The sequence below is a fragment of the Vanellus vanellus genome (assembly GCF_965231255.1).
Source record: "Vanellus vanellus genome assembly, chromosome: 2".
Classification (NCBI taxonomy): domain Eukaryota; kingdom Metazoa; phylum Chordata; class Aves; order Charadriiformes; family Charadriidae; genus Vanellus; species Vanellus vanellus.
The window spans coordinates 127,262,199-127,277,777 of record NC_138906.1 but is presented as its reverse complement, the minus strand read 5'-3'; the positions used below and the strand labels follow the sequence as shown (position 1 = coordinate 127,277,777).

The following is a 15,579-nucleotide window of genomic DNA, read 5'->3' as shown; positions in this document are numbered from 1 at the left end:
GCAAGAATTTCCAAAATGTTAATTGTTATTGTATGCAATGACTTTGATGTGCATATTAACACACCGGGACAATGTCCTGCTTGGAATGATCACAGAATTATCACAGAATTCATAAAAAAATGTAGTCAATGTCTTTTAATCTTAACTCCAAAAACGTGCATGATAAATAATTTGGCCCATGATACAGACAAACTAAAATAATATGCTCACAAACACTAGGATGGACAGACTAAAAAAAAAAAAGAAATAAAAAAATTATTTGCCTCTGTGATACCAGCTAATATCCAGAATACAAATTCAGCTTTTAGATAATCCCATACAACCTAATGAAATTACCCAACATAATCATTTGACCTTGTTTTTTTAATATAATTGTATCTGGGGAGTTACCGATAGTCTGGGCTTGGGCACTCACTTTTAAGAAGAAATGTTTCTACAGATAGAAGAAAAAGCAATTTCAGAGAGTCAGGTGTAAATTTTGCTTTTTTTTCCCCCATTTGTTTGTTTTTAATTACTAAGAATAGATTCAATGATAACTGATTAATGCGATGGGATTTACTGGGCACGAAAAATCGTATTCATGCCCCACCAGATGAGGTGGAATATGCAGGAGACATGGACAGAGGATACATTAGAGCTCAGAAAGAGGTGAAAAACATGGAACAAATGTGTTTGTATATGCAGGATAAAACTGGGAGTGGCCACTGCTTTTAACAAAGGAATTGCAGTTTTCCTCAAGATTCCAAATTAGCATAGATATGTTTTTTTGCCTTGCTAAATCTCATGGAATCACTTAGTTTAGAATAGAATTAATTATATCAGTATGGCCTTCATTACAAGCAGGCAATTGACATTACTGATAAAGGTTACTGCTTATTTGGATGGTTAGTTTTTAGCATTTACTTTGCTTCCTATAAAGTTATATACCTGTGGTTTGCTTTGTCTGGGGATAGCAATGATCAATGTCATGCAAATTGTTCTTTTGTCTTTATTTGAATTTATTCTATCAAGACATTCATTAAAGACATCTCCATAAATGTATGTCTCAAAAAAAAATGAGAGGAAACACATAGAAATGAATTTTTTTTTCTCTAGTAATCAAACTGGATACAAGTAAGAAGCTGACAGTAATTTTAGACTCAATTAGTATTGGGGCTACAAAGAATACAACTGATACTAACACTTCCAGTTGTAGATCACTGGACTCCACAAAACAGTTTGTAAGAAACTTCCTAGGTTAGTGGATACTAGCCATACATGGAATAATTTTTGAGGGAGAGTATATACACATCTATTCCCTACAAATTTTCCAAGAAAAACACCTTAACTTTATAATATACCTCGAAACTGAATTGCTTTACAAATCAGGACAATGCTGTCTGACAGTATCTCCATTTGGTTCTTAGCATAATAGAGGCTTTGAGGGGTGCATTCTAGACGGGTTTTTTTGTTTGTTTTAATATCTGAAGTTTTTATATGTAGTTAAACATTTAGCAATTCTGAAAATAATTACCAATACTTGTAATTTTTCCCAATCGTTCATAAATAAATTGAGGAAATAGAGCTTTTTAACAAGTTCTAGATTTATTATATTCAGCACTGTACATCCTGCATATATTACGTCCAACATCCAATGTTATTTTGAATCTGACAGATCAAAACCCTAAAATAATAATTTTTTTTTTCAGTAAATGAATACAAGGCTTCTAATTGTTTAAAATTATTCAAACCCACACAAACCCAGAGATTTAAAAGGTCTTCAGTGTTTTATTTGTTCGAGTTTCAACTTTAAATGGGATGAAAAATTTAGGAAAATCTCCTTAGAGAATAGTGTGCTAAAGTTCACACGGAATATTTTATTTCTTTTCCTGAGCCGCTTCCATCTTTTTCTATTAGTTTCCGTTTAAGCAGAGCACTCTTTGTACTATAGCCTCTAGCAATAAACCTCTTAACTGTCACTAAAAGCTCCAATATATGGTCTTTACTATCCCCATCAATCCTCTTTATTCTAATGAGCTGGGTAGATGGGAAGCCTGTTCTTAAATACCTAGTGATCAAGTTATCCGTATGGAATCGGTTGTTTCTCTCAATATTCCTGGGGGGGTGGGAGAAATCACTTTATTATCTCTCTGGCATCATACAATTCACATGTGTTACTAACAGCAGAGAAACAAGCAACTTAGTATATATTTTTGTGCAATATTGCTTGCTGTGCTATAAATTTCTCATCAGCATCAGTAAAACAGTAGTGCAATTGAAGTTCTTGGATATCTCTTTGCTGTCTAACTGTAACACACTTTAAAAATTCTCTCTCTGCTTTGTAGGGAGTCTTTGCAATTCTTTCATTCTTAAAAAAAAATCACTATGTATACAATGTCACAGACATTTCTTTGTGAATACAAACATTCAGGTAACATCACACAGTAGATAGTAGTTTGTACACACCTGCAGCTGACATAGAGTTAATTTGAAGAGATAGTAAATAATCAAGAGCTAAAACTGGAACAGGATCTAACACGAAAGAATCCAAATCCTGTTTGGTGTCAGCAGTAACAGCATCTGTCATAATCCTGATACCAATGATTTCTGTTTTCTCAGCTTTCTTTTTTGATAAATGCATGTGTAAAACCTTCATCTTCCTTAATACCAAATTCTTGTGGAAATCCTCACACAGTATTTTAGACCCAAAAGAGATATACTGGTATCCCAGTGACAGATCCTGACCCCAGTAACAAAAAAGGACACAGCTTACCAGGCAAAGGCTCCTGATTTGCATAGAGAGCTGGCAGTTCCACACATTTGTCTTCATTAGGGTTGAACCAGCAGTCAAAAGCTAAATACATCTCTTCCTTTGTGCCTGTGTGCTTCATATGCAGTAAATCTAAGTGCCATGGCTGTTTCAGCTCGCTATGTGGGCCGGTTACCTGAACTTTGTGTATTGACCCAATATCTGCCAGTTCATCCTATGTGAGAAAAGAGAGAAGGTGAATGGATCTCATCCTGATCGTGCCCGATCAAATGCAGTTGACAGCTGTATGCAACAGTTGAACAAACTTCAGTAGTTAAATGATTGGGGCATATTTATAACTGCTACTATTTTTCCCCTTTCTAATCAATACAAAATTGATTTACTAACATGAATGAGGAGATGGAATGCCTGAGGTTCGATACCAGGGAACGAGTGATGGCAGTCACTGCTGAAATTTGTACACAGAACAAGGCACAGTGTTCATATATATTACACTGATTCAGTAGACTATTTCCAGGCACAGAAGTTTTAATCAATTCTAAAAATTTTGAACACTATTAGAAATATTTCTTACTACTTGTGGTATAAAAATGGTGCAATTAACTATAAATTTGAAGGATAATTAATCTGATTTTGAGGAAACATCCAAGACATCCTCCATCTTCACCCTAAATCATGTTTTCATATAGAAGCTGTCCATTAAAATCTTCCTTTTCTTGGATTCATGCTTGAGAAAAAAAATCTTCTAGTTCTACTGGGGATAGTACAATGTGTCTGTGACTATTGCTTGAGTAAGTTAAAGTAGAGGAGGCCTTAAATAACTATAATTAGTGTTTTTAAACCAATTATTTTTCCCTGTAAGGGAAAAAGAAATTATTTTTCCCTGTAAGGGAAAAAGAAGGGAGAAAACAGAAATTCTCTTTTCCTCTTCCTATTCTCTACTTCAGAGAATCAGAGATTCTTGGAAATAACTTAGCAAAACTTTCTGGTACTCCTCCTTATTTTGGATCGTGTTCATGGCCTAGGCTAGTCTGCTTAGTTCCTCTTTCATTAAAGAAAAAAGGAACATAAAAAAAACGGCCAATTATTTCTTTAGTGCAATCATTAAGTTCAATTTAACCGACTAGTAGGAAGAAGAACTAGGAGACAGTTTCTTCATTCACAACTCCAAGGCTGCTTTCTGATGAACCCCAAAATGAAAAGTAATGTATTTTCACACACTCTTTGGGCTTTTGGCCAGGGCTCCCCTTCACCCCTTCTTTTTTCCTAATTTTCTCTTTCTACCTGCTTCCACAGTTCCAGCAGTCAACCCTGAAGAAAAATCTTTTGGGATGTGGCTTCATGGACATATTTCTCTGGTACAAAGTTGGCTTGTGAAGTTCCCACTTCCCTGTCTGCCCACTTGCTCCCATTCCCTCAGTCCTGCCTTATATTTTGTTTCTGTAGCTTCAGGATGAACCAATCAAGGTTAAAACAAAAGCTGAGGAGCCAATCAAGGTTAAAACTTCCAGATTTCTCACAGGGATCAGCCATTTCCTCAAAACCCACAAAGGACAACAGAGGAATGGAACAAGCAGTACGAGAACAGGACATTTCCCTTAACATTGTCCTAGATTCCAGCACCTCGTGGCTTAGGGATCTCTTGAGCCAGATGAGGTGTCTGCAGTGTTTACCTTCAGGTCAGTTCCAAATGCTACTGAACTGGTCTTTCATGGAGAGCAAAACCAGAAAAGCATGAGAGTAACATAGCATTGGCACCAGGAAAGAATTATAGGTACAAGAGGGAAGTAAGAGCATTGGGAAAAACAGCAGGCTACAATTCAATGAAAGTGGACCTCGGGCGCTTGTTAATATTTCAGTTAATGGGTAATAGGAGGAAGTGAAGACAAGCGATGGAAGGGCAGAAGAACTGAATAAAGGAGAAAATTTGTGGGTAAAAAGGAGCTGATCAAGAGGAAAAAGAAAGGGATAATGAGAGGCCAAAAAAGAGAGAAACCATGCAAGAAAAGGCATTTAGCCCAGAGAAACGCAGTGGTTGGGATGAATATATTATATGAAAGAGAAAAATGAACTTTCTGTAAGTTTCATCTCATTTATGATTCTTCCTTCTCCATCATCAGCTTCAAACGCTCTATAGTATCCCACGGCATATTGTATGTTTACAAATTACTTACTTTTGTGAGATCAACAAAACCTGTAAATCAGTACCTGCAGTGTGATATATACTGTGATATGCACCAAGGGACCCATTCGGTCACTTCGGCATTCTCAGTATGAGACATAGGGAGAATCTGCTCATTCAAAAACCATTGTTCAAGTGACAGTGTTACTACCTACAAACAAAAATGATGACCTGTGCCAGACTACACAGAGGGCTTAAAAATCAATTTGGCAGTTTAGTTTAAAGAAACAATTTATCTCAGAATTAAGTGGGTTACCAGCTACATGATTCTTAGGCTTTTCTTTCAATAGAGAAAGGCTGAAGTACTTTGATCTGAATTGCTTTTCCTGTAACTTGAAGCAGCAACTTTTTGCGACTCAGGTTGCCGTAGAAGATAAAAGAAAGGCTTATTGGATCCTCTTCGTTACTCAAGTCAGACCCAGTGATGTCCATTATCCAGAGACCTGGTGACTTCATGTTGATTTCAGGCAGTTTAGAACTAGAAGTCAATCTTCTACCTTTAAAAATTATCAAAGAGAAAGAGGAAAGACGACAGCATGAGAGAATGGTATAACATAGCAGGACCGCAGCCTTTACAGTAAACAAATAAAGCTGTATTTGCAGGTTATGTTGTATCTATAGCAACAGTTTACTAAGAACAACACATTGATACTTTTTTTTTTTCCAAGAATTTAACAGTTTAATGTTCTTTCTGTGTTTAAAATTTAGTTTCAGAGGTATTTTCTTGATGCCAAGGTATTTTCCTTGTCATGTTTGGAAGTAATTGCTAAGACAACGTTCAGTCACCTTTTAGAGGTCTAATTAATTGTTCTTTAAAATGCAATCAATGTTACTAAAACCAATTTATCATTTAGAAGCACCAGCCATCTGTTACATGTAGGCACCTAATGCAAAATGAATAACACTAATGAACTCTGCTTGTAACTAAATCATACCTAGCAATATAGTATGTGCTGTAAAAGTGCAAGACTGACAGGTAAACCTATAATGAACATATAAAAATATTTGTGAGATCCTCAGAAGATCAATATTACTATCTCCCTCTCTTTTTCTTCATTAATTGCTTTTATCCTTCGTTTTCATTCTGTTTTCACAATTCTATGGGAAATGAAAATTATTTAATGGAAAGGAACATCTCAGTAAAATGCACTTTCTACAACTCAGAAAAAACACACAACTGAAAAGCTGCATATCTATAATATAAGGGCACCTTATATTTTCAAGCTGTCGTACCCCATCTGGACAAACTTTTGTAGCTCATTTATTTTACATGGGATTGTTTTCACAGGATTGAAGGAAGGAGTCTTTTCTACTAGTTCTAAATGTCTAAAGGTCCTGTTGCAAGTGTTCTTTTGCCAAATACATCCAGGTTTAGATTTGCACAAATTGTGGCGTAGTAGGCTTGAAATGAGCAGAAACAGCATACCAGAACTGCTGCTTTGTGCTGTGGAATAATACCACAGGTAAAGAGTAAACTCATTTCACTAAAATAACTTTTATCTGGATTTCAAATGAGATGCTAAGCTACCTGAAAAGTGGTGCATAAAACGTTAGCTACTTATCCCCATGAGGCACACATCCCAAACTTTAATTTGCTTTAAATTGTTCATTGCAATATGCTATATTTAATTCGGAAGGCAAGTGTTCCACACACAGCACATTGACAAAATGGAGTTTTATTAACTTTGACCTTACCAGATGTGGTTTTGCTAAAATAGTGAGATTAAACTGAAAATTCATGTTTTCAATAAAAGGAAGATACTGCAGGGATCTGTAAAAGCTGTAGCTACATTAAATATATATATATATATATACATATATATATATGTATATATATATAAACAGGCAGGCCAGTTTTGCAGAAGAGCTTACCAACTGTCACAATCTCACAAACAGTGTCACACAATCCCAGATGAGTATCAAGCCAGTTCCACAATGGGAAGACCCATTCTTTGTCTGAGTCTTGTGATTCCTTGACTGTTACCATCTTGAGGTACATCCCAGCCCCGTAGCCTTCTCCATCATGTCCTATGACGACTTTTTGCAAATGATTCAGAGAAACAGCTTCCACCAAAAATGAATCCACCTGCAAAAAAAAAGTTTGGACCTGAGTTTGCTTGAACTTCAGGGAAAATGTAGTCCAGGATTCAGCTGAGGATTTAAAATTTGTGGCTGTTTTGTTGTAATATGTAACAAAACATCTCCCCTCTGAATCTAAGAAAACACAAACTGATTATAACTACATCAAATCCCACACTCATCATTAACAATGCATTGCAACTTAATTTGATTTTTGGAGAATATGGATCATTTCATCAATCATTTCATATTAAATGCATATACTTCAACCTTCTGACAGTCAAACAGTTATGACGACATTTTGGTTCTAATCAAATTTATGTCTTTCAGGGTACTTCTAGTTCCCAAAATTTATCACACAAACCTAGATTAATAGTCCTAAAGAAAAGTTAGAAATCTAAAAAGAGCGTATTCGTTACGCTTATAAATTCTTCTCCAATAGTCAGAAAAGCCTGTCTTTTGGGGTCTTTTTTTTTTCCAAATGAATATAATCGTGGAAACAGCAAACAGAGAAAAGAGTAAGCAATAGAAGGGAGGAAGTTATGATGAAGGTGGAGAACAATTTGAGCACAAGACAAGAGATGAGAAGGGAAGCAGAACGGAGAAGGCAAAGTAAGAAAAAAGAGAAGTAAACACAAACATCAGTGGATGAGAATAGGGACAACAAAAACAACAAGATAAGAAAAAACGTGAAATGCAAAGAGAGATATTGTATGTCCCACTAAATTCTTGCTTGTTTTGAAAGCAAGCCAGCTGTTCTGTATATGGCACAGCCTAGGGCCAGATGGGCCTGACGGTAGCTGATAAACGTCAACAAGGTTATAAACAACTGGAGTTTAAATAGCAATGTCTAGGATTATAATTAACACCATCATCCCAATAAAACATTAATTCAATAGTAGGAACTTACTAAATCAGATGTCAGGGCAATTAAGATCTTAGCAAACCAATCTTTAAAATTGTCGCGCTTGCCAAAGTGCTTTGTGTTGTCCCTGCTACTTTTTAAATAAAAATATTTGAGATTTTCTGCTGCTGATATTAAAAGTAGCTTCATATGACAAAAATATTGCTATTTCTTTTCTAACAATAGTCAGCACCCAACAGCAGATTTTATGCAGAAATCATTAACTTTTTTAATTAAGCATTTTAGGAAATAAATCTGTGCATGAAGGTGAATTAAAATAATTGTTGTAGAGTGCTACCTTCTGTAGAGTATTGTAGAGTGATATCTTCTGTACATAGGCATAGCCCTGAGATATTTGCAGAAATGAAGTTTAGAAATTCTCTCAGTTTGTGGCTGATTCCACTTTTACCCTACCAAGTAATGTGGTAATTGTCTAAGGAAATAATTTCACAGAAATCTAAGACTCTCCTTGGCAATGTACATCTTGGTAGTGAGCTTTTTCAAACTTCAATGTTCAGTGAGCGAACCTCTTATAGGAAAGTCTAATACACAAGAGAAAAATTTTGTTGCTATTGGTCATCTAGAAATGTTGGTTTTCTGCGCATTCTCTTCTCTAAGTGGAATTCTTGTCTCTTGTCTAAACTTACTGAGTTAGTGTTTCCTGTGGGATTGTGGTTACAGAAACATCATTGATTGTAAAAGTCTCAGCAATTTCTGTAACTTATTTTGAATCACTGATTATTAATTCTTTGCTACCTGTGCTGTCATATATTTGGAACAGAAGTAAGAAGTATGATCACAGAGGTTCTCCCCAGTAATCTGCTTTCTATGTGCTCATGTGGAGCCCTTATTATCACGTGAGGCTGTTCTTGTACAGGAAGGAAATAACACTGGCATTGGTCCACTGCAAATATCTGGAAGACAAATTCTGTTTCCAAATTCTTGCCCATCTGTAGGAAGAAGTATTCTGACCAGGCATTAAGCAACACTTAATGCAGTGCTAACCACTGCACATGTAAGACAGCGTTTTTGTGCCATTACCTTATTCCTTTGAAATTTTCTTCCTTTTGCTAAAGATGTATGAAGTTTCCTCACACCTGTGTCCCCTCTTTTGCCGTAGAGAGTGATATAAACATCTGCAAAAGTTTCTGCTCCCCAGCAGTCACCAATATGGATGGAGACAACATACTTATAGACTGTACAAAAAGAAAAAAAAGTTTAAATAAAGCTGAATAAGTACAAGGTGTACTTAAAAGAAAACAGCAACACAGGGTATTTAGTAAGACTACTGCTTGTTTTTATTTCTGCAGCTACCAAAACCTCTGCTACACAGTGATTGAAATAGGCAAGTTACTCTTTATGAATCGGATCTCTTCATGCTAAGCTAAGTGAAGAATTTCCATTAATTTCCTTAGAAATTCGAAGGAAATTGGACTTACACAATTTAGACTTATGCAGCTTAGAGCTACTAAAATCTAGACAAATTCTGTCCAATTCTATTTTACTGTGCAAGATCTGGAAAACAAGAACTCATTTGAGTTTGTTCAGGGACCGTTAGAAATGGAATTATCTTTACAGTAGATAATAACACTTACAGGTCAAAGAATAAGATACTACTTAAAGTTTATACAAATTAGAAGAGCAGAGACGTAGCATGGCATCTGGATGCATGTCATGACATATAAGTATAAAAATCTACAAAATGCACTTATTAATTTAAGGTGCATGACAGGAGCTATAAACTTTTTGCCTCTATAGTGCTCCTTTATAGATGCACTTCTACATTCTCAGATTGGATTTGCTTCTGAGAAAGATCATTATATTGCATATGTATTCATACTCATACAAAAAGAATAACCAAAATTTTTCAAATGTCACTTTAATGCACAGTCCTGCTGAGTTAACATTTAACTAACGCAATGCTATAGTTTCTTTTAAGGTTGTGAATAGGTTTGAGGTATTTAGGGGGCAGAACTACTGGAACTTTTGTTTAGAAAAGCAGTCATGTCTCTAATTACTTTTATCTCATGTAACTGCCAACTTTTCCGAACAAATGTGGTACTTCTGTAGGTCTTCACATTCCAAGTGCAACTCTGAATATATTCTGAAACTCTCAGCATGTCAAAAAATAGTCCTTAGGGAAATACAAATAAAAAACTTTTTTGTACAATGAGAATAACTTCTGATACTTGTGTTAGGAACTAAAGTTATTATAAGCTAAATAATTCAACAGCGAGCCTACTACATATCATTTCCATGGCCTTGAAAATGCACTTTATCTTAAAAAGTGGGTATATTGCTTAGTTTTATCCACTTAGGATCATACAGAAGATTTAGCAACTGTAAAACCAAGTGTCTGACTTAACTGGAAAATTAAAATTTCTTAAGTGGTCAGCATTTTCGCAGTGCATATATGAAGACAGTTACAACAGAGCCACTGAAGATATCAAATTCAGACGAAGTGCTGTATTATATCTGTGGCATTGATTTCTTTTCAAGATGTTAGTTTACATTGCTTATATCTTCTCACTGGTTTTACCTGGTAAAGTTTTCTGGTCCTCATTGACTGCAGGGAATTCTTTCACCAGCTCCTTGTCTTCTCTGTTACGAGAGAGCCAGCACTTACAGTCAAAGTTCAGTTCTTGTTTTGTGTGTAGTTCTTCTAAGTGAAAAGACTTCAAATGCCAACCCTCAAAGCCTGGCACATCATCACAACTGACCCGAATCTTGTATACATGTCCCAGATCTCCAGTCTCAACCTGCAACAAATATCACAAGGAAGAGCGTACCGTCAGGGTTGGTTCACTTACAGAGATTTTCTCAAACAGTGTAGAATTCCTGAACTTAACATTAAATAATGGAAAGGCTGAATTGACGGCTGGGATAAGTGTGACGAGGGAACCAATCATTCTCTTTTTCATGGTAGGATCATGGGTGAGATTTCCTCCCTTATTTTTCTCTTTTCCCTTACTAGTTTTGTAAGCGTGAATACTCTACCATTAGGGTGAGTCTAGGTTAAAATTAGAAAGAGCTGTGCATTTAAGCTCCTTAGACAAAAGGTAACATGTAAAGCTTTGACCCCACTGGTTAAGGGCAGCATTCACTTTCAATTAGAGGCTCTGATACAAGCAGTTGAGTGCAGTATTAAAGTTAATGATAATTAGCATGAGCCTAGAAAGTTTTAACTAAATTCTCATTTGCAAAATGATTGGATTTAGAACATGAAATTACTTTATAACCAACTCTTTGGAAAAGAGAAGGGATATTTCTGCATAAAAGTAAATCATGAAAGTTACAGAAATAACTCTGTAGGACACAGGCCCATACTACATATAGGAAATTCAATATCCGGTTGCTGATTGCGGGCTTTCGTGAGATCTGGTTTAACCACCCAACCTAGGGCTGCGGGAACTGAGATGATTAAACTGCATCAAGCGCTGATGATCTGCATGACATTAACCATTGTACTATAAGTCTTCTGAACACCGGGAAGTGGAGTGCTGCAGCCTTTCACTGGGCAACTCCAAGAAAGACACTGTGGGAAGCGATTTTCAAGTGAAATAAGGCAGAACTATTATTTTAAAAAGGTAACAATTATTTTTAAGAAGGATCAAAACAGAAGATGTTGCCTCTGGCCTTGTTCTTGTCTCATATTCCTTTCTTTTTTTTTTCCAGACCAGTCATAACATAAGCCTCGGTGACTGTTGCCAGCAAATACATCCTTTGGGCACCCAGTAGCAGCACAGTAAGGAACTGAAGTTAGTCTTACACAATCATGCTCTGGGACCAGCAGCATCACCAGCAGACTGGCTTCTAAAACAGAATGCAAAGCTCCTACTAGATTAATTTATTGTGCTTCCCAACAGAGCTCTGCACTTGACAGCCCTTCAGTGCTGAGTTAGCTTGCTTAAAGTTAGTTCATGTGCTTTTGCACAGTGGACACATACACGTAGGGATGTATCAGCTACCTTATTCTTACCATATAAACCATATAAAAAGTGTGATTTTGTCATTTTGGGAAAGAGTTAGCCACTCTCATTAATAACTGTTATGCAGATAAGAAATAGTAAAGCATGAGATTGTGAAGAAAAAGGAAAATAAAGCAACCTGCCGAAATAATTTTACAGGAGCTTGAACTGTTTGTGACATAGAACTTATGAAAAGAGGCTTATGGTAGGAAGGGATTGCACTTGATGACTTAGAAGATTCCTTCCAGTCTGAATTTCTTAAGGTAAACGTTATAAGAGGTTGCCATGCCACTCCTACAAAAGTTCAAGATTCAAGGCATTGCTCTTTAACGACCAGGGAAGAAATCCTTCCCACTGTGTGTATAACAGTCCTGAGGCTGCAGGGAATCTCTCAGCTCCTGAACTGTAACTCCACAGTACCCACAAAGGCCACACACAGCAGCAGCCTTACACTGAAGAAGAGGTCACCAGACTTGTCCTCTCTCCGGGTCTAGCCTGCCCTGCCTGTCTGTATGCCATCGTGCTGGCCCAGACTACGATGCACTTGGGGGGGGGTGGGGGGGTGGGTATGTTACGCCATGAAAAGGGAAACACGTGGGCAGAATTTCACGACAAGAGTTTTTCATTCATGCTGTGTATGCCGCAAAGGATATCATTAGCTATGGTGGACTGTGATCTAATTCTCCTAAAATATGCATTCACCTCATTAAACTTAATGGGAATTATTTGGGTTCAGTAGGAGGAGAATGCACAGGTTCTTCGCCTATCTAAACTACAGCTCCTTCACGGGCAACAAAATCATTGCTTCTTCTCTTTCAGAATCAGACTACTGAGTTATAAAATTACTGCCTGGAGATTTTCTTACTTGTAGATGGACCTCATGACTGTATCACACAGCTACATTAAATGCCGTGCACAGCTTATTCCATAAAGCTCTCTGGTTTGGAGTTGCAACATCACAGAGCTTGGTTATTTTTGTATGACAGGGCAAGCTGTACCTCACATTTTACTTTGTCTTCTGCTACCCAAATATGCAATTCTCTGAACTTCTAAATTGTCATAAAGACATGTGTTATAATCCTTGTAGGAAATCCGCAGATGATATATATAGGGAAATAATTTCAGAATACAGGACAGACTATTTACAAGCCACTGTTTTCCCTTTTGTTTCTAGAATCACAATTTCAATTAATTCCATGACTGCTTTTGAACCAGCAAGCACTAGTAATTATACTGGCTATGGTCCATGGAATTAAACAACACCAACTATTTTCATTTGAGTGTGTTAGATATTTCCCCCCTTGGCATGGCTTTGTTTTTTTTCCCCTCAGTTCTGGCCATTATTAGCCTTTCTGTGCAGCTCCGTTATTGTCATTGCCATTACATCATTCTTGTAATCCTTTTCTGTGCAATTTGATACAATCAGTTTCCCTTTGGAATATGATATCCTATCTTTGATCTCATAATTGTTTTTCCCACCATCGATGCCTATTAATTGATGTAATATGACCTTCAAAGCAAAGACAAACAAATAATCTGTCACAAAGTATACAACCAGTGAATATCCTGGTTTTAGGTTTGCAGAATGTTTGAAAGAGGACACTTCACCTTGTTTTTCAGTCATTATTATCATTTTCTAATTAATTTTTCCCCATTTATTTCTTCTGAGCAGTTTTACATAATATTCAGTAGTTGAAATCTGAGCTGAATTGGATGTGATTTGTCATATACTACACAACACAATATATTTTCAATTACATGATTGAAAGAGCATAGGTCTTATAAACAAGAGGATCCTCTGGCAAAGCTACTGGGCTTTTGAAGCTCTCAGAGACAGGTCACTGATGAAGATGATTAGAAAATTTCATAATATTTTAAGTCTTTTCCTTTTTGACCCATACAGGGCTTCTCCAAAAACATCAACCCTAACATAATTAAAGCTTTGTAAAATGTACCATTTAGATGCACATTTAGATTATTTTTTTTTGTGTCTTCCTTGTAAAAAAAAAGAAAAAAAAAAGTGCATAAATGATTCTAGTTAAAAGGGTGCGGTCAAACCATCCTAAAATTCAGCTGAACAGATTTCTGTCATGAACTCCAGAAATCCTGTTACTTGTTGTTTGGATCATCATCTCATACCATGGAAAACACATGGAGTATTGCATTATGTTATTTAACACTTTCTGTCACCCCCATGGTCCTTAACGCAAAATACATTCTGTATTTGTTGTGTATTTACGAACAGTCCTACTCGCAGAGCTCTGTTGCTCATTTCGTACTACCTGTGCTAGCGCTTTGGAAAGGGGTTTTAGGGATTCCAACCCCACAATCTGTCAGTCGATATATCTTTGCATTTTATGATTCTTTGCATAATAATAGAATGTGCATGATACACTGGGATGCTCTGAGAAGCTTACTCTGTAAGTAGCCAAGCAACACTGACGACTAGGAGAAAGATATATACACTTTACAAATTTACGCATTCCATGTAAGATCCACAATTGATTTCTATCATCACCAGAATATCAAGGAAAAAAATTCTGCTACTGCACTGTCAGTTTACTTACGTTTTCCCAGTTATTTTTCAATGTGTTTGTTCAGTGGAGATGGCGCGGTTTCTTGCCATGCTTTCTTCAATGCTAGAACTCCCAGCAGATTCAGTAACATTGACACATTTACCTATTTCTCATTTTATTTATAAGAACTAAGGTGTTCTAATTAAATTTATTCTTATTGAAGCAGCTCACCCACTGTACTACAGATGTTTGAGACCACTGAAACCCAACAACTGTACCTGATAGCATACTGCTTTTTTATCTCTTTTAACAATTTATTCTTAACGCTTGCTAAGTGCAATTAAACTACACCTGTTCTTTCATAGGAGTTGCTTAGAAATATTTTGGATCAAACAATCATCTGTGCATATATTTGTGTAAGAGCACCTGGAAAATCAGGAATTTACATGCCTTCCTGCCCTCAGTGTGCAATAAATGTATCTGAGATCAAAATTAAGCTTACTGTTTCAAAAAAATGCGACCTGCTTATAGCACATAACCTGTTGTTCTTTTTATTGCACTGTATTACTAAGGACATTCACAGCTTGTCCTCCTTGTGATATCACGCTCATGCCTCCAGCCTGCTGCTACTGTGGGAGAACATGAGCAAAGCTTCTGCATTCTTTTGAATAGCCTCAGCAAGAACAAAGAAAGGGAGAGTGAAAAGAACATGGGTTTATTAGCTGAACCACATAGAGAAGATATGAAGGTATTTATGGAGACACCTGTGAATCCCCAAATGCTCCATTATATCAGACCCACTACTCTGATTTCCTTAGAATGCCACAAAAACTATAAAACGCCGTAAGCAATGTGGCGAGGAGAGACAATTTCATGCACAGTAAACAATGCTCAAATAGTATTAACTTCTTCATACAAAGCAACAAAACCAAGGACCAAATAGCTAAGGGACTAACCCAAAGCCAACCCAAACAATGAATAAGCATTTAAAAGATTTTGGGGTGGAGGCACAGCATGATGGGTATGGTACCTTGGATAGTAGGCTATGAGGAACAACCACAACTGACACATAGCAATACTAATTTCTCCTAGCATGATACCCAGTGATAGAAATTAGGCAATCTTAACAAGGAATACATGCCATTTGGGAAATTCCCAACAAGTTGGGTGTAGCAGAGCTC

The 15,579-nt window shown here is 36.6% G+C and overlaps 1 protein-coding gene across 1 annotated transcript in view; it reads right to left on the bottom strand.

Moving 5' to 3' along the window:
* RP1 (RP1 axonemal microtubule associated) overlaps positions 1-15,579 on the bottom strand; it is a gene marked incomplete at both ends in the record, with an annotated part of 177,419 nt that overhangs the window by 61,411 nt on the left and 100,429 nt on the right. The window contains 5 exons of the mRNA XM_082499227.1: positions 2,753-2,963; positions 5,238-5,428; positions 6,804-7,017; positions 8,956-9,110; positions 10,454-10,673. Coding sequence (XP_082355353.1) covers positions 2,753-2,963; positions 5,238-5,428; positions 6,804-7,017; positions 8,956-9,110; positions 10,454-10,673 — 991 coding nt within the window. The remainder of the gene's footprint in view (positions 1-2,752; positions 2,964-5,237; positions 5,429-6,803; positions 7,018-8,955; positions 9,111-10,453; positions 10,674-15,579) is intronic.